General features: G+C 46.8%; 1 protein-coding gene across 1 annotated transcript in view; it reads right to left on the bottom strand.

Moving 5' to 3' along the window:
• Positions 1-19152, bottom strand: part of Chn2 (chimerin 2) — a 292825-nt gene that overhangs the window by 94481 nt on the left and 179192 nt on the right. The window contains exons 4-6 of the mRNA XM_041640219.1: positions 13686-13717; positions 9763-9876; positions 7593-7878 (exon numbers count right to left, since the gene is read on the bottom strand). Coding sequence (XP_041496153.1) covers positions 7593-7878; positions 9763-9876; positions 13686-13717 — 432 coding nt within the window. The remainder of the gene's footprint in view (positions 1-7592; positions 7879-9762; positions 9877-13685; positions 13718-19152) is intronic.

Below are 19152 nucleotides of genomic sequence, written 5' to 3'. Positions count from 1 at the left end.
ATTGGGAGTTAGGAATGAGGCAGTGATTAAGCCGCAAACCTCTTGGGGGTTTCCCATGCCAGCTCCCATGAACCTTCCCTATCCCCACTGCCACACCTGCACCCTCGAGCATGTGGTGGTGACCCATTCCTGTATTGATAACCCAAGGGAAAGTTTCCCAGTTAAATTCTCTGGCGACTTCTGGCCCTCTGCTTCCTGTAGGGGTCCTGCTGGGGCCATGGAATGAGGTACGAAGTCACTTTTCAGTTCTGGCTGATTCAGGCAGGAGCCTAGTGGAATAATGGACACACCTCAGGGATCTTAACTCTGAGGAGTCCAGGCAAAAGGTGGATTAAGACATCATGTTCTGTCTGAGTCTTCCAGAGGTTTGAGAAACACTTGCTTCATGGCCAGTCTCCTGTTCTGTAAAGCAAAGGGTCATGTCAGAGGCCAGGTCCCTTCTCCTTGGGCTCTAGCTTCTGTTGCTGCAGGATGCTCACAGCCAGATTTTGGCCCCTGGAGGGAAGAGCTTGCCCAGGGAAGGACTGGGAGCCCCTGACCTAGCTCTGGCTGTATCTGAGATGTATATAGATCCACACAGGGAATTTGGCTCAGTTTGTTATACCTCAGCTCTCTGCTTGCAAGTGAGCACTCCGGGGTGTGCTGGGATTTAGAACCAGAACTTACTGACAAAAAAGTTTCATGTGGCTGTCAAGAGGCATCTACAGCACAGCTTCCCCAATCCTGCCTGCGCGGATCCTTCTTGGGCTCCGTAAAGATTAGTCAGAGCCCCACGGAGGCCTGACCCCTTGGCCTATGGTTCTGACTGTTGGCTGCATTTCTGACTCCCTCGCTGGAAGGCCCAGGATGCTGGTATTCCAGGGTCACAGCTTGAGAAACACTGATGTTAACAGTTACCTAGGATACAGTGGACTAAGTCCACATAAAGACTATGTGCCGGTCTCTGGGGGTGGTTCTGAGGCAAGAGGTGAATCCTAGCAGATATAACAGAGAGAGGTGACTGTGCTGAACCCCAAGAAAGCCTGAAGATCACAGGATGGGGGAAGCATTTTAGGCTGAGGGAACAAAGAAAGGAAGGTGATGCGGGGTAGAGAGGGAGGCCAGAGGCAGAAGAAGCAAGGACAGGGTGGCACCAGACTGCAGAGCATGATGGGCATTTCCTTACCCCCTGAACCCTCACCACCTCCTACCTGCCTTCCACACCAGGCCACACTATGGCTCAGACTTCTCTCTGGACAGTCGGTTAGACCCCATCCCCCCAGGCATCCTTTTCTTTCTGTGGAGATATGCCTCATCAGCAGGAGCAGTTTAGAATGGGAGAGGCTGGACCTCTGCCAGGGCCTCTCAGCCTCCAAAGGCCAGGAGATGGTAGATTAGTGTCCCTGCCCGGTCCCTTTAAGAACTAGCACGGCTCCTTACAAGACACAGAAAGCCAAAGGATGGACTCAGCGATGCCCATTCCTTCTAAACTCTCTCCTGGGCTATTTTACTTTCTCTAACCTGACCTTTCCCGCCTTCTCCCTTGGGCGCCACTAGACATGTTGAATCTTTGTTGGGGGTCTAGGCTCAGACCAGTAGCCAAAATCATCCTAAGGCATTTGAACTTTGTCCTGCTGAAAAACAAAAACAAAGCAAAACAAACAAACACAAAAACACAAAAATCCTGGGACAGCACTACTGAGCAGTGTCCGGGGGACATGAGTCATTTTGTGGGACCCTGGATTGAGAGAAAAGCACTCTGGATGACCCCCATCAGCTCCACAGGCTTCTGTTGCTCCTCAGAGCAGAGCAAGCCTTGCACCACATGGTAACTACCCTCCGGCCAGGGACAATGCAGATAAAGCTATCTGGACGAGATGCTGGATCACAGAGAAGCAAGGATCATGTGGTATGTGGGTGGGCGGCCAGAAAGTAGACAGTTTCTCAAACGAAAATAGAGCCCTGCTCTCTGAAAGCGGGTCCTCCATGAAGACAGGTGTCCTAGGGAGGCAGAAGAACGGGCTGCTGGCCTGGGCCCTATGGTGGGTAGGAGAGTAGAAACCTAAGAGGCTTTGTTGCCTGCGGCAGGGAAGAAGAGTGACTAAGGTACTGGTCCTACAGCAGCTAGAGCAGCAGTTCTTGACCTGTGGGTCACAACCCCTGTTTTGCATATGTTTTGCATATCAGATATTTACATTACAATTCATAGTGGTAACAGAATTTCAATTAATGAAGTAGCGAAGAAAATAATTCTATGGTTGGAGTCACTGCAACTGTAGTAATGGATCGCATCATTAGGAAGGTTGGGAACTGAGCGGTCAGGGAGAGGGGACGGAAGTGCGAACGGGGCTGGGAGTCTCTGGGGATGTGGTAGGAGTACCAAGAAGGCAAGGGCAAACTCATCCCCATCTTCAGGGTGCTGTTCCCCACTCTGTGGTCTTTTCTGCCTGGTACTGCAATGACCCTCTTCCAGTTCCAAACCTTCTAGAAGTACTGAGAGCACAAGTCCTGTACGAACAATCTGGAGGAAGGGGATGAGAGAAGAGGGGAACTGTGAGCAGGAGGGAGGGGTGGGGAGGAGGGGAACTGTGAGCAGGAGGGAGGGGTGGGGGAGAAGGGGTACTGTGAGCAGGAGGGAGGGGTGGGGAGGAGGGGAACTGTGAGCAGGAGGGAGGGGTGGGGAGGAGGGGAACTGTGAGCAGGAGGGAGGGGGTGGGGAGGAGGGGGAACTGTGAGCAGGAGGGAGGGGGTGGGGAGGAGGGGAACTGTGAGCAGGAGGGAGGGGGTGGGGAGGAGGGGTACTGTGAGCAGGAGGGAGGGGTAAGAGAGGAGGGGGTACTGTGAGCAGGAGGGAAGGGTGGGGGAGAAGGGGTACTGTGAGCAGGAGGAGGGGTGAGGGAGGAGGGGTGGGGAGGAGGGGTACTGTGAACAGGAGGGAGGGGTTAGTAGGAGGGGTACTGTGAGCAGGAGGAGGAGTGAGGAAGGAGGGGTTCGGAGGAGGGTACTGTGAGCAAGAGGGAGGGGTGGAAAGGAGGGGTACTGTGAGCAAGAGGGAAGGGGTGAGGTGGGGGAGAAGGGGTTCTGTGAGCAAGAGGGAAAGTTGGAAGGTAAGGAATTGGATCAGTTCAGCAAGTGCAGCAGCCAGGACAGAGAGAGCTTTCCCTGGCTTTAATGTGATGAGTGTACCTAAGACATGGTGAGCTTTTTATTCTTGTTTCAGTCTTTGAATGGATATTGCACATTGTAGTGAGCCGGACAGGATCGCCATTACAAGATGGTGCCGACATCCTGTCTTGTTGGTTATAAACAACTCCATATTTGGCTATGGCTTTGAGAGCTGCGCGTTCCTGCTTCCTGCATGCTCGGTGGATGAGGATCCTTGAGCCTATCCCGATGCGGTCTGGTGTCAGCTGTTGGTGGCAGCCAATCACAGGGCGACCCGTGTGCCAATTTCCTATTTAAGCGGCTGCCTAAGCGTCCCCTGGCCCCTTCGCTTCCTGCTGCCTCTCCCCTCACTCCCTGCCCCTCAGCTCCCTGTTCCTCGGTTTCCCGCCGCCCTCTCGTTCCCTGCTCCCCGTCAATCAAGGGCACTCCAGTAAAGCGTGTTCTGAGTGGAATCCTGGTGTGGTGGTCGTTCTTCGGCACATGCAATGGTTCAAAGGTCAAAGGGCTTCAAACTGGAGCAAGGAAAGGAAAACTCTCTTCCCACACTCACCCTTTCAGCGACACCTGCTTCCCCTCCAAAAGTCAATGGAGTCTGCTCTTTCAGCTTTGTGATTTGACAAGAAATAAACATGTAAAGATTAGTGTTTCCTAATTTACACAAATAGCTACACTTCCCTTCTCTGCATTGGCTCTCCTCGTCCTGGGGCCACCTGCCATGCCTGATATGGTGTGGCTGCCGTGGGATTCATGAAGGTTGTTTTCTGACATTTACTACCACCAGAAGCGGTGAAACGAATGAACCGGACGTAAGTCGGGCTGACCATCCAAGAGCAGTGAACTGAACAAGTAAGCATAGTGCTGAGTACCATGAAAGGAGCATGGACAGGAATGAGCATGACGTCAGTGGAGCTAAGCGCTCCCACAACAGCGAGGGAACAAAAACGATAGGACCCCGGCTTTGCACCCTGGATCCAAGACTTTGAATTCGGGAGTGCTTTGTTTCAGGTTTTTGGATTAGAGATGGAAACTGGAAACTGCTACAAACATCTTGGGTAGACGATATTCAACCTGTACATTATTAAAAGTGCTTTTCCTGCCTCATGGGTACGCACTGTCTTCCCTCGTCAAATCAGGTGCCGTTTGCTCCATCCGTCTATCTCCCGTTAATACACATGCGCTTGCCATGTTATTTATTTGATTTGGTGGGAGGCATCTGCGGGGAAGGGTTGGTCCTTATAGCTAGAAACAGTAATGTGTTCTCAAAATCAGGCCATGGAGAGACTAGGTGGGTTTTAGCATCCACGGAGAGGATGGTGGACAAATCCAAGGGGTTGCTTAGAGCAATAAGGGCAAAGGGACGTGATGAGGTCCAGTTGCTCCGCAGAATTGCAATGCCCTGAGTGTGAGCTGGGGAAGCCTGCGCTTACCTCTTCGTCCTGCCACTGTGCACGGTGCAGCTGGAATCAGGCAGGCACCGAGAACCCAGCCTGTGAATCTGGCAAAGCTGCTCAGTCTCAACTGGGAAACCGTTTCATGTGTGCGCAATCTGGGTGCAGAATCCCAGTGTTATTCACAGACCGCCCATCACACCACTTTTTGAAAGACCAGTAGATAATCTACGTGTGGTATAAATTCTAAAATACATCTCACATGAGCGATTGCAGCACTAGGCTGACCATGTTAATTAAATGCACCGAATGCGGAGGGGGGAGGGACGCACAATAAACCACGGTTTTAAAAGAATCGTGATGTTTAAACACAGAATCATAGCATTTACCTGCTTGCAGGGGGTGAACCCTTACAGCTCCCCATCCCCCCCCCACCGCATCTGCAGTTACTAAAGTCAGGTCCATTCCTAACAACCTGGACAGGAAGTAAATCTGGACACCGCTCAAATCTGATGGCAGAGGTAATGTATCTCATTCTTCCAATTAGCTCTGTTAATGCTTTTGGATCCGCCAACAGCATGATCTTTTCTAGATTTACTTGGGGAAAAAAATCAATAAAATAAACGGGTGAGGAACATTTGAGCACTGTGGAATGAGCACGCTGGATTTGAGCAAGGCCGGGAAGTCAATTCATCCCATTCATTAAAACCTTTAAGGCATGCCATTAACTGAAGCAGACGAGTACCTCAGGCTCCACTCAGTCAATCCACTCAAGTTCCCACTAGCTCCTCTCCAGTCCCTGCCGCCATGGCAACAGGCCAGTGCCCTGCCCTGAAGGGGCAACAGGATCTCTAGCCAGACCGAAGCTTTTCCTAATCACGCTCGTCAATACAGGTCATGGAGAAAAGGCTAGATAGATTTTTATCAATACAGGTCACGGAGAAAAGGTTAGATAGATTTTTATCAATACAGGTCACGGAGAAAAGATTAGATAGACTCTTATCAAGTTGGGTCATACGCTACTAGCAAAGTGAGCGGCCAGCAGCAAGTGACCGGACCTACTGTCCAGAGTATTTCCCAAGAAAACCAGGCTGTGGGTCAACCTATAGAGTATTTTCTTAATTAGTGATTGATGTGAGAGGGCCCAGCCCATGGTGAGTGGTACCATTCCTGGGCTGGTGGTCCCTGGTCCTGTAAGAAAGAAGGCAGAGCAAGCCACTTGGAGCAAGCCAGTAAGCAGCACCCCTCCATGGCCTCTGCATCAGCTCCTGCCGTCAGGTTCCTGCCCTGTTTGAGTGCCTGTCCTGACTTCCTTGGACGATGAAAAGCAATGTGGAAGTGGAAGTCAAATAAACCCTTTCCTTTCCAATTTGCTTTTTGGTCATGGTGTTTTATAGCAGTAATACAAACCCTAACTAAGACAGAGGGCACGGCCTGCCACACCAGTTTTCTGCTCAAAATAATGCCCAGAAATAGAGCTTTTGTCGACGGAACTTCCTTGCTGGTTTCCATTGCGGGACCTGTTTTCTGTAACAGACTGCATTTTCAGCATCGCTGCTCTCCAATTTAGAAATATAAACACCACTTCGGAGACTTACTTTACAATTCATCTTCTGATTTATTGTGGGTGAGAAGGTCAGCTTCCAGATTTTCTATTCTAAATTGCTTCTGAACAGATTTTACAAACAGACTAAGGACTAGCTTTCCTCTGGACCAGAACAAACTCTGAAAGTTGGGTCTCTCTCTCTCTCCCTTCCTCCCTCCTTCCCTTCTTTCCCCTCCCCTCCCTTCCTCCATCCTCCACTAGTCTATTAAAATGTAAACAGTCAGCAGTCCCAAAATTTCCCAAGTCAATTATTTGCAGAAGACTACACAGGTGTTGGGGAGACATTAGAGTTTTAAAAATAAAAGGACAAATGATATTTTCATGGGCCAGCTGCTCAACGGATGTGAGGCTGGGGAGCACCCTCCTTTGCTCTGAGACTCAATCAGCAAATCAATTACCATCACACCCTGGCTGCCAACAGACTGGCTGTTCTCTCTAGCCATCCCAGAGCTTGGTGAAGTTCCCTCACTGTTGGCCAGGCCTTCAACTCAACCGAAGCCTCCACTGGTTCCTACCAGTGCTGGCACCGGGGGCTCACCTGAGTTTAATTACGGATTAACAACCACCCAAAGAAGCAGCATCCCATCTTGCCCTCCTGTATCCCTCGCTGACCCAGCCGTGGCAAACTCTAGAAGCTGGGCTTGGCTTAGCCACCATGGCTGCCGATTGTGTGGCAGGCTGTCACTCTCAGTGGGGAATAAATATGACCAGGCAAAGCAGATGGTCACTGCAGGGGCACATCCCCAACGTCTGCTGGGCAGCTGTGGTGGTACCTTTCAAATAAGTAGCAGGTTACTGGAGAGGAAAATGGTGTCCACTTCTCCATACCCTGCGACCACCACCAACTTGCGCACTCATCCAGCTCAGGGCTTTTCTGATAACAGTGAAGTGCTGTGACTTTCCTGGGGGGAAGGTCAGCCTAACTAAGCTTCCGAGAGACCACAGTCATGATGATGAAGGCTTCCGTGTCTGTCAGTAACTCTCCACCTAGGTTAACCCACCTTCAAAAGCTGACCGGCAAGCCTCCTGCCCCTGCTTGCTCACACATCCCTAGGCCAGACAAACATAAATACCAGACATTTGACCTGCTTTGTGGCCTGAGACGGCCAGCAGGCCTCAAGTGGCATTTAAAACATGTTTCACCCACTGTTTGGCATTCAACAATAATAGAGTGTTTTCCTTTTTTCCAACAAAACCCCACAAATGACTATTTGTCTATGTCCTGGATCTGACCATAGGGCAAATCATAGGATATTTGTGGGTCTTGAGTTTCTCGCATGGAGCTGAAGAAGGGGTCTAAGCGCCTGGAAAAGTCTAAGGCGCTTTTGGCACCCTCCAGGTCTAAAATGGGGAGGAGTCACCTCCACATTTTGGCAAGTTGCATCTATCATGACCCATCTCATTCAGCACAAACCAACACGTGATGGCCTAGGTCCATGCCATAGGCTGCTCACCTTCTCTACTGACGTGTGTTCCTCATTGGCGACATTTGCTTTCCTCGATTCGTTTTTAGACCTGCTTAGCCTTCTGGACACTTTTTCTCTGAGGAGAGTGGCATATCCAATGTGTTCATAGATAGGATTTGTGGTCATTTTTGCAATGTACTCAGCAGCCTTGGTCTCTATGTAGAGTGTGATCAAGCCATCGGTCACCAAGTCGTGGATGGATTCGAACCTCTTCTCACCCACAAAGTGCTTCCCATCATGGAAGAGCCGGTAGTTTAAGGTCTGGTTCCCAAACCTGCCCGCCAGGAAACGAAGGGTTACAACAGGTCCAAGAAGCACTGGGAAATAACAGCAGCTTCCAGCATGCCCCCAAATGCCAGGCCTGGAGCGGGTACCTGCATCTAATAATCTCAGAGGACCTTTGAGATGGGTACTATTATTATTCTTATTTCACAGTACAAGCAACCAAGTCATAAAGAGCTGGGGCTCCCTGCTGGGGCCTATGTGCCTGAACTGAAGCAGACACGATCTAACCTCAGGGACACATTTGGGAACATCCCAACCTGTCAGTCACTCAGGACATTGTGTCATCCCATCCTCCTTGGTTAACTTCAAAGTCCTGGTTTACAAATACTTCATCTAAAAGCCTCTTTAATGGCAAGCAGCGATTACCTCTGCAAGGGATACCACCTCTGCACTCACATCTTTGACTGCTACCCCACCTCTACCATCCCAGTTAGTGCAACCGAAGAGAAACCTCAGCTTGGTGCTGAGTGTACCACTAAGACTGGCATCCCCCAGTCTCACCTGCTTGACTCCCTGTGCCCACTACGGGATACGAGGAGACAGGAGAACTCTCTGCCTACACAGAGTTCTTGAGAGCTTTTGAAATAATGAAATAATGACTCTCTCATCATTGGGTCACTGAAGACATGCTCTGGATGTCTCCAGCGGCAACTGGCAAAGCCTCTTGGTGGGGTTACACTGTGGAGACTGTGTATGAAACACACACCCTGCACGGGCCGGCCTGGGATGGCTTTCCATCCCATCCCATCCATTCTTTCTGTGGAGAAAGCTCTAGTCAATTTCCAAGAGTCCTCAAAAGGACTGGGTGAGGAGGAAACCTCCTGAGGGACACAAACAACACCCGAGTGTCTTAGCAATTGTGGTGTTGGCCAAGCTCAGGAGGAGCCTGCCCTGTTAGCTTGCTGGCATGCATAACAGAGTCATCGTGGTGAGTCTGGGATCATGGTGGTCCCTGAGAACTCACGGTTGGCTGCATGTCTGTAGCCAGGTAGAGACCCTTCACCTATGTCCCCCACAGCCGGTATTTGGAGACAGTGGGATGCAAAGTAACCTGAACAGGAGTGACGGATTGTGGAGACTAAGCATCTGGGGTGAGGGGCAGGCTCTGGAGGTGGAGTGATGGCGGAGACTGGGAGTCTGGGATGAGGGGCAGGCTCTGGAGGTGGAGTGATGGCGGAGACTGAGTGTCAGGGATGAGGGGCCGGTTCTGGAGGTGACCAGCAACAGTGACTGTAAAGCACAGCTGGTGTGTCTGATGCTCCATAAACTGGTGGAGATGGTCAGTTTTAAGTATGTGCATCTCACTGTTGTAGGGAATTGGGGAAACCCTGCATGCGTGAAATCCTGAGTGGATGTATGTTGTTGACATGGGCACAGCCATGTCAAGGACCCCATAGTCTCACACTTATGGGGAAAATGGCAAATACCCCCTAGTCCCAGGGAGGCTCAAAGGGCAACAGAAAAGCCTTCCTTGGGTCTAAGCTTGAATACTGTGCCCAGAAAAAGTCCACCATCACTTTCTCTCCCTGGATGTTTACAACCTGAAGACTGCTCCGGTACAGAGACTGTTCCTACTGAGACAAACTAACCCCGCTCCGTATTTAGCTGTATACCATAAACCCTGCCTCCTTGTTTGTTTGTATGCAATAACCCCATCTCCCTAGTCAACACTATATTATAAATGTGCCGCTCTCCTGGGGCCTACAGTTTCTCTACCAGGTAGCTCAATCTACCTGCTGTCAGCTTTTCCATGTATCTGTCTTTATTGTTTTGCCATCCGAGTCAGGTCTGTCCCTGGAGCATATTATAGTTCTTAAAAATTGGAAAAATCATACAGGCCACTTTCACGATCAGTGAGTGAAACGCAGCTCACCTTAGTGCTAGCGTGTAACATCCCGGCTGCCGCTGGCTTTCTCGAAGGATGTAGGCACCCTCCACGCCTCCAAGAAGCTCGTCAGCTTGTTCTCGGGAGATGATCCCATGAAACCTGGAGAGACAAGGCAGTCAGTGCCCTGAACAGACCATGTGCTATGTCCTATGAGGACCAGGCTAAAAAAGATGGTGGCTAGGTCCCTAGGCACCCACCGTCCCCCATGGAATGAAGAGGGTGTGCCAATGTCACACTTTGAAGGCCCTCTTGGGACAACCTCCCTCATTTCCCCAGAGTCGCAAACACAGGAAAACACATAGTCCACCTGGCTTTGCTCTCGGGCTAAAAATGGAAATCGAAATGGAAGCTAGGTTATAGCTCTTTTCAAGCCATGGGGAATAACAAAAGAGCAATTACCAATTTAGCTTTCAGTGCAAACACAGAGAACCATGGATTATCCTGATTGCAAATGAACACTTATTGATTAGCAACCTGCTTGCTTCTGGTGCTGGGCATCATTCATTTTAGGGGCTCATTCTCTGGAAAGAAGGGCTGGCTAGAAGCCATGTTCTCCCAGTCCTTTCCATTTGAGAGTAATTGTTTAGGTGGGGGCTTGGAAGAAGAACCTACTTTTCTGTTGTAATGATAATGGTGTCTTCTCTTTGTCCATTACGGAATGAACACATGTCCACGCACGCACGCGAGCGCGCACGCACACACACACACACACACACACACACACACACACACAAACACACACAATGTGGGGACTTATGACTTAACTGGCCTCCTAAAGGCAGTTATCTGAGGCATAGAGTTTAGACAGTGACTGAGGAGGTTGAAGGCAGGTAGCTAGGTGGACCTAATTTTCCTACTTTTAAGTAAAGACGAAAGCTCCCAGCCATCGCTAGCAATTCTTTGGGTTGGATTTTTGTTTGTTTGCTTGCTTTGAGACAGTCTCTCTCATGTGTAGCCCTAGTTGTGTTGAAACTCACTATGTAGAACAGGCTGGCATCAAACTCATAGAGATCCCCCTGCCTGTGCCTTCTCCTGAGGGTACTCCCACACCCATTTTTTCCCTTGTTTTTCTGTTATCACTAGCAATTCTAACCTTCGTGTGTCTAAGATGAAGAGACCTTGAGTATGGAAAGAGGCCAGTGCCCAGGGACTCTAAACTCTTGGGAGAGGGATAAACGCCTCTTTCTAGAATTACCTAGTGGTAAGGAAACTTTGGGGGGAAAATCATATAAAGAATTTTATAAAAATGTAACCTTTGTTTCCCCTCCCCCTTCCACTAAGAACACAAAGCCTAGTATGACGCACAAATGTGATGGAGGTGTGTATGCATATGTGTATATGGAAGTGTGTGTGTGTGTCTGTGTGTGCGTGCATGCGTGCATGTGTGTCAATGAAGAAGTATGAGTGTGTGTGTTCCTAATTTTCTTTTTTAATACTTCTTTTTTTTCAATACTGGTCTCTTCCAGTTGATGTTTTGGTCTGCGCGGTGTGTGTGGGGGGGTGGGGAGCATGGAGGAAAGACGCAGAAGCATCAATGGTCCTGTACTAAAAGCTCAGCTCTTAGGTGAAGGCAACGATAGCCTGTGGAGAAAGAGGTTTATGCTCTGCCAAGTTTCGGTTTTAAATCTCAGGACCCAGTGCTCAGAGCAGTGCTTTCGGGGAACACTGGGGACGAGTGCTGAGCTGTAAGAGCGGCCCTGGCAGGAGGGCTGGCGGTGGCCTTGATGAAGAGCTCCAGAGGAGGTATGAGGACAGAGCGCCTAGAATATACCAGCAGGTGCCACAGTAGGACACAAGTGGGGTACTGGGGTGAGGGGCTCACGACAGAGGGCACAGGGACCTGGCACCCTGTCCTGCTACAGGACAGGGGTGGCCTGAGAGGGCTTCAGTCTGAAAGCGGGAGGGCAGTTAAGTACTAGCTTTCTTGAGCCAGAAATTGAAGAGATGGCCAGAGAGACAGGTGGGTGTCAAGAATCAGGTCCAAGGGTCCAAAGGAAGGAAGACACAGTTGTGTGTGGCTGAAAACACTCTCTTATGCACAGTTTAACAATTCAGAATATCCGGATAAAGGGAAAAAGGCAACAATGGTTCTCTTTCAATGGGGAGAGTTGGGGGTGTTTCCCACCATCTATTCTTCTGTTTTATTTTCCCAAGGCACAAAGTAGTAAAACTAAAAATGGCAGGGGCTGGAGACATGGCTCAGCAGTTAAGAGCATTTGCTGCTCTCTCACAGGACCCAGCACTCACATGGCAGCTCACTCTGCACCTCCAGTGCCCAGGGCATCAGATGCCCTCTTCTGGCCTGGGCGGGCACCAAGCACACACTTGATACACGGACATCTATGTGGACAAACCACACACACTCTTAAAAATTAAAAAATAAGAAAGGAAGTGGGAGCTCACAGTGGGGGCATTCAGGATTGAAATGTTGACGGTACAGGTACAAAGGATGTCCAAGTTTAAACAACGCAGAAACAAGTATTCTGCCTCCCCAGAGACCCCCACTGTTACCCAACCTGGGCTTCCTGCCTGAGAAGCACACACACATGCTTCCTCGGGGGCACCTGCAATGCTTTCTGAGTAGACAGGAAAGAGAACTTCATTTTTTAAGGCAAGAGGAGCCGAACCTTGCAAGGTTTACATCAATCCTCCTCTAATATAAAATATTCTTTTGTGATTAAGAAAACACTTCCTTGCTTTCCTGTCTTCTTTGCTCGCAGGATTTGGCAGGTTGGAAGAGAAAATAGAAAAGATTATTCAATCAAAACTTTTGTGTAAAAAAAAAACATTTAATAAATAATGTACCTGTGACATTCAGGCACAAAATTGTTATGAGGTAGCTTTTCCGGTTTGTTCTCTTTAAAAAAAAATAATTGTGCAGTTTGCAAGTAACCCCCCAAGTCAGATCCAGGAGACAACACAGTCTAGCTGTCAGAGGCAGAGGGTAGGGGAGTAGTAGGGTGGTAGGAGGGTGGGTGAGAGGGGAAGCCTGCATTCCTACGTCGGTACTTGAGAGGAGCTGGCTGGAGGCTCAGATCCTGATAGGAAAGGGTCTGGGATGCAGCTGTGTCCACTGGGAAGGAGCTCTGGGCTAGGATGACCAAACGGTCCATTAGCCATGAAGCTGAGGCTCTTCTGGATATGAGGATGAGGGGGACGGTCTTGGACTGGCTAAGAGAACAAAGGAGGTAGACTTGAAAGAGGTTTGTTCTCATCATGCCTCGAGGTTGACGTTAGGAAGAGAGGTGACTTAGGTACCTTTCCCTCCTCGAGCCATTCCATGTCCCTTGCTCTCTAAGGTGTCCTATATCTCACAGCCTCAGACTGCAAATGCCTTTCCTAGTCATGGTGTTTGCCTTGTGCTAGTCTCCTTAGGAGGCCAAGCAAAGCTGGAGCTGGAGTTACAGAATGTGGCTGTGTGGAAGGGGAGTTTAGCTGCAGTCCGGCTGATGCAATCAAGTCTAGAGAGTGACCCTTTTGGTTTTCTGACACTGCAGGGGAAACAAGATGCTTTTCCTGACCACTGTGCTATGACGCTCATGCCAGGAATTCAACTGTAGTGTAGGGGTATGGGCATCCAAGGGTTTGATTGCATCAGGGTAGACAATAAATAAGATGCTGATGGCGAGACTTCCATTTCAACACTGGCCAGACACCCGGAAGCTGTGTCCTCAGGAGAGGACCTGCAACACAGGACTCCCCCACTTCACTACCTTAGTGGAAACCAGACACCCAGATGTGGGAAGAAAAATTCAATACAAAGGTGTCTGATTGCATTTATTCTTCTTACTAAACTCTTACACAATGGGCATGTGATGAAGACCACGTTAAGGAATATTTAATATTTGAATGACATATGAAACGACTGCTTATTACATTATTAAAACACGAAATAGTATAATACGTACTCTCTTCCATAATATTTTGGTCTGTTTTCCACCTGTATTAAAAAGAAGGAAAACGTTAACAATGCATTTAAATTCAAATCAGCTAGATAAAAATGTGATTCAGATAAACAGCTAGTGTCCTGGTTGTAATTTTATTATAGATTCATTCACCAAACCAGAGATCCATGAAACTTTGGAATTAATCAACACATCCTAATGGATAGGAACAATCCAGAATTATTGCATTTTTATATTCATTAGACTCATTTCCCATCCAAACCAAATGAACTGAATAAAGAATTTTCAGAAAAGATAACAGTTTTTCCCCCAAAGGAAACAAAGTGTTGCTCATTATAACAGTAAGGGATTTATAAAGATATTTTAACTTCACTCTAAAAGACAAGACAGATACCTCTAGCATGAATAAAACATAAGCATTTATTTCTATCTTCATTTAATTGTTTTGTTTTGTACTTATAAATAAACAAGGGTTTGCACCTGGAAAAAACATAAAGCAAATATCATTTGGTTCCTTCTCAAACAAAATTGGGATTTTATCATTCTTTATTATTTTCAACGAATGCCTAGTAATGGGCCCCAGTTCATTTGGTACCAGAGGCACAGCCCACGGAGGGCAAGACTGAAAGGACTGCACCCTCTTTGCTCAAACATGTCATCTGCCACATAAGAACTTTACTTTCTGATGCTCCCAGTATTGGCTTGGTAAGAAATGAGCACAGATTTTCACATTTGGCTCTTGGTCCTGCTTGGTCCAAATACAGTTGAACCATGTGAAGCTAGAAGTCTTATTGATGGCTGAACATTTGGGAGCAAATGCGTGTCTGTTCACTGGTGTCAGAGATGAGCCTGACAGATTTTTCTGTCTGTCTATAGTCAGATCTCTCTATAGCCAAATAGACGGTTCTACCAACAAGGCTCACAAATAGGCACAATGGGTGAATTTCCGGTATCAGGCAGGTTCCTGGTATACCTCCAATTTTTTTATATCCAGCAGGATCGTAGGATGTTAGAGGCCATGAGGAAAGTTCAGAAGAAGTATCCAGAACATCACCTCACAATGTACCTCAGACAAATCCAGCTTGCACACAGCTAATCACCTAGATACTTCTAAACACACGTTCTCTCTTCCGTGTATCTCACACCTGAAAAGCACTCAGCCGAAAGGCTGCTATAACTCTTGATCTTCGAGGTGTGAAGTCTGGTCCATGTTTTTGTGCAGAAATGTTTAAATGATATAATCACCAAAGCAGAGTGTGTGAAGAGGCCCCTTCTTAGTAGGTGACTTTTCTATAAATGCTCTGCTCAGCTGTCACACATCAGTAACCTTTAAAGTATGAGCTGAACATTGTCACTGATATCACTCTGTTGGCTTTTGAAGTTCTTATTTACGTCATACTACTGATATTCAATTGCCACATCCATGTGCCACAGAGACAATTTAGATCTAGAAAATCTAATAGGTGTAGGCAATGCACAATGGCAAAATCTCTTTCCATTCTTGGAGGTGTAATATCCTAAAATTAGAAGTGGTTCATTCTCTAGAAAAAAAAAAGTTTTCACTCCTATCTTTGTGGCTAATCTGTGACACAAGATGTAAAATCTGAGGGTAGCTTTGAACCCTGTTCCATTCCTTCCCCTCAGTTCTCCCTCAGGAGATGAATAACTAATCAATCTTCCCATGTGGACAGCACAGTAGGTAAAGGTAACTCTAAACTTCTGGAATGTAGGCAAGAGGTCAATAACTGTTAAATCTAATTGATTCTTAATAAGACAACAATCACTTCAGCTCACTCATCACTTAAGAAAACACACAGCACATGCATTAGGTTTAGGACTTAGCCTTTGATGTGGGATTCCCCTCTGTATGCTATAAATACCATTGGTTAATAAAGAAACTGGCTTGGCCTGATAGGGTAGAATAGAGCTAGGTGGGGAAAACTAAACTGAATGCTGGGAGAAGGGCTGAGGAGTCAGGAGAGAACCCATGGAGCTGCCGCCAGAGACAGACATTCTGAAACCTTGCTGGTAGGCTATGAGCCTCATGGTAAAATATAAAATAATGGAAATGGGTTAAATCTAGATGTAAGAACTAGCTAGCAATATGCTTAAGTAACTGGTCAAGCAGTGATTTAATTAATACAGTTTCTGTGTGGTTATTTCAGGAGTCTGGGATGCCAGGAAATAAACAAGAGGCCTTCATACAACAAATTCGTGCCCAAACAAGCAGAGGGAGGCTGGGAACACACTAGCAGCCTCTCACTACAAATTGGTGCCAAAGAGACCAACTAAAATCCACTTAAAACCTGAGAGAGTTTGGGAAGGAATTCTAGGGAACAAAAAAGGAAAAAAGAAACAGAATTAAGCCTGGCTTTAACATCGTGGCTCCTCTAAGAGAGGTTTTCCTGATTCATCAGTAGCAGAAAAAAAGTCACGTGATTTTGAACCACTTCCTAGGTTCTGCTGCCAGTACAAACTCTGAGGAGGTTTGGCTATGGAGCATTAAATGGGGTTTGTAAGCAGAATGCTATAACTTGCTTGATGACAACACAGACCCTCTGTGTGCATGAAATGGGGCAATGCGCACGGCACTCAGAGGCAGTGAACATGTCTCCATCATGCTGAACTGGGTGGAGCAAGTAGGCAGGACTATTATGCATCTGAGTCTCATGTAATCCTACAACATGAGTTAGGCAGGGAGAGCCTATAAACTGCTTAGCTGGCAGAAAGTATCAAATTATTGCTAAAACATCCTAAAAGATCAAATTTCTAAATGTTACTAAAATTCTCCTAAATAACTATTGAGCACTGTAATAAGAATATTTATGTAATTTAAAGCATTGTAGGATTGATTTTCTAATTGTTTCTCAGTAGAGGAATGCATATGTATGCCTCTGTGAGGTTTAGAGCTAAATAGATTGGAGATGTCATCAACCCCCTCTCAAAGAGTAAGGCAGAGAATGATACCTAGTGCTCTCCTCTGTCCTTCGTGTGTTCCTGTGGGCATGTGCAATATACACTATAAACACATACATTTATATTATATAGTATGAGCTCATATTATATAATAAAAATAAACAATGAATTCTGTTGTCAAATATCCGAGTGTTACCCTGTCGTGTACACTGTAAAGATTTGTCTTTCATATTGGTTTGCTAGAACACTGATGGGCTAGAAGCCAGGCAGGAAGCATAGGCAGGGTGACCAGACTAGGAGAATTCTGGGAAGAGGAAAGGCAGAGACACACCACCAGCCAGACACAGAGGAAGTTAAGATGAGAATGCCTCACTGAGAAAGGTTACCAAGCCACACGGCTAAACATAGATAAGAATTATGGGTTAATTTAAGTTGAAGGTGCTAGTTAATAATAAGCCTGAGCTAACAGGTCAAACAGTTTATAATTAATATAAGTCTCTGTGTGTTTATTTGGGGACCAGGCTGTGGGTGAATGGCTGTGGGACCAGGTGGGACAGATACTTAAGTCTACATTACTCCCTAACTGCAACAGAGTTGGCAGTGCCCTTGGTGTGCCCAAGCTTATTAAACACTAACTACAGTTCCTCAGAGGCAAGGGATTGTCCTCTCTATTTAAACTCAAGCCACTAAGAACAACACAGAGCTTGGGAAAAGACACCTTCCACAGGCTGGCATGCTTCTATTCAAAGTATCACAGAAAAGGGTGTTACCAAATCATCAAAACCAGAGTCTTGCCCTCACCATGGAGCTTGAATCTGCACCTCGAAGAGGAGTCACTAAAGTCTTAGGATCTTAGAAGGTGCCAGGCATCCAAAAACCTCTGAACTGAGGAAAGATGACGGCTAAATGGCTAGTAAGCCATTGTAGCTGACAGTCAGCGTTCATAAAGCAAAGAGATCAATGCAGGGAAGAAAATGGATGCAGGTCTTTCCTCACTGTGAAGCTACCTGCTGCATGACCCTCAAGAGGTTATTAAATATTTTTGCATCTCATTTTCTTCAATCTTTAGTAATATTGGTACTATCAAGAGATGCTCTTTTAATATGACAGTTTCAGTGATCAGATAAGGCCTTGCCTATGAAAACCACAAGACTTGGAACAGTCCGGGCAATGGTCTTACACTGCCGGGTGTTGCTACATACTCTGTGTTTTCTATGCATTATCTCCTTAAGTTCTCTACGGCACAAGGAGGTGAGGACTCAGAGCTAGCACCAGCCTCTGCATGACACCCCTGGCCCCAGAGCGTCTCTGCTGTTCCGGAAAAGACAAAGTATGTCAAAGCCTTGGTTGGCTCCTCAAACTCCTCATTTTAGCTTCTTTGCTCATCTGGAGGACCCTGATTTTCTCTTTGCTGGGGCTGAACACCTTAAAAACCTTCCTCAGTGATTTGATTTCTATCAGCCAGTTAGTCAATGAGAACTCTGATAAAAACTGCCTGATAGTCTGAGTCTTGCATTCTTTTCCTGTGATTTAGAATTATATTTCTTCCCAAACTAGCAGGTTTGTCCCCCCATTTATTTCGCTAATTTTAAGGAAGACTTTTCAGCAATTTGCAAAGCCCGGGAGAACATTCTGGTGACAGATGCGCTGGGAGAGACAGGAGGTATAATCCTTAAATGAGTTTCCTTATAGACAGATTATTGTTGCTTAGATAAACACATAGTGTTTTATATTCAACACAAAGACATTTCAAGAATATCGTTGAGCCCTCTGTAAACAACGTTTCCAATTATTGGGGGAAAGAGCAAAGTTCTATAATCCCTCAGCAGCTGGTATATGTTAAGTTTATACTTAACAGAAATAATTTGAAGAACCTAATTTAGGAACCTCTTGCACGAAGCAGCCAGACTGCTGGGTTCTTTGAAATACGCATCAAATGCGGGAGAAAAAGGCCTTTGATGGGAGATTAGAACTGGTCATACTGGGGCGATTCTCTCCACAAAAGCTAAAGATGGTTAATGCCTTTCTAATTAGAAACCAAAGATCTCTGCTGAAAAGGAAATAAAATAAAAGGAATTTTCATTCTTCTAATTTAAGGTGCATGGTATGAAGTGAAAACTGAGCACACCCAAATCCCCACTGCTTTCTAGAACCCAGAGCCTTATTTTTTATATGTATAAATATATATAAGTATAAATATATATATGTATATATATACATATATATATATATATATATATATATAGAGAGAGAGAGAGAGAGAGAGAGAGAGACAGAGAGAGAGAGAGAGAGAGAGAGAGAGAGAGAGAAGGGGGGGTTCTCTGTAGCTTTGGAGCCTGCCCTGGAACTAGCTCTTGTAGACCAGGCTGGCCTCGAACTTACAGAGATCCACCTGCCTCTGACTCCCGAGTGCTAGGATTAAAGGCGTGTACCCCCACAGCCTAGTCCCAGAGTCATATTTTGCCTGAGGCATCACTTTAAGTCTTCTGAACCTGTGACTGAATCCTGAGAGATGACTCCCTCCTTTCTTTAACAGAATGTGTTATAGCCATCT

This window comes from Microtus oregoni, unplaced genomic scaffold, assembly GCF_018167655.1.
Source record: "Microtus oregoni isolate MIOR12 unplaced genomic scaffold, Mior012 000062F_ref0000492, whole genome shotgun sequence".
Taxonomy (NCBI): domain Eukaryota; kingdom Metazoa; phylum Chordata; class Mammalia; order Rodentia; family Cricetidae; genus Microtus; species Microtus oregoni.
Note: the sequence above shows the minus strand (reverse complement) of the source record. Positions and strands in the feature narration are given on the sequence as shown.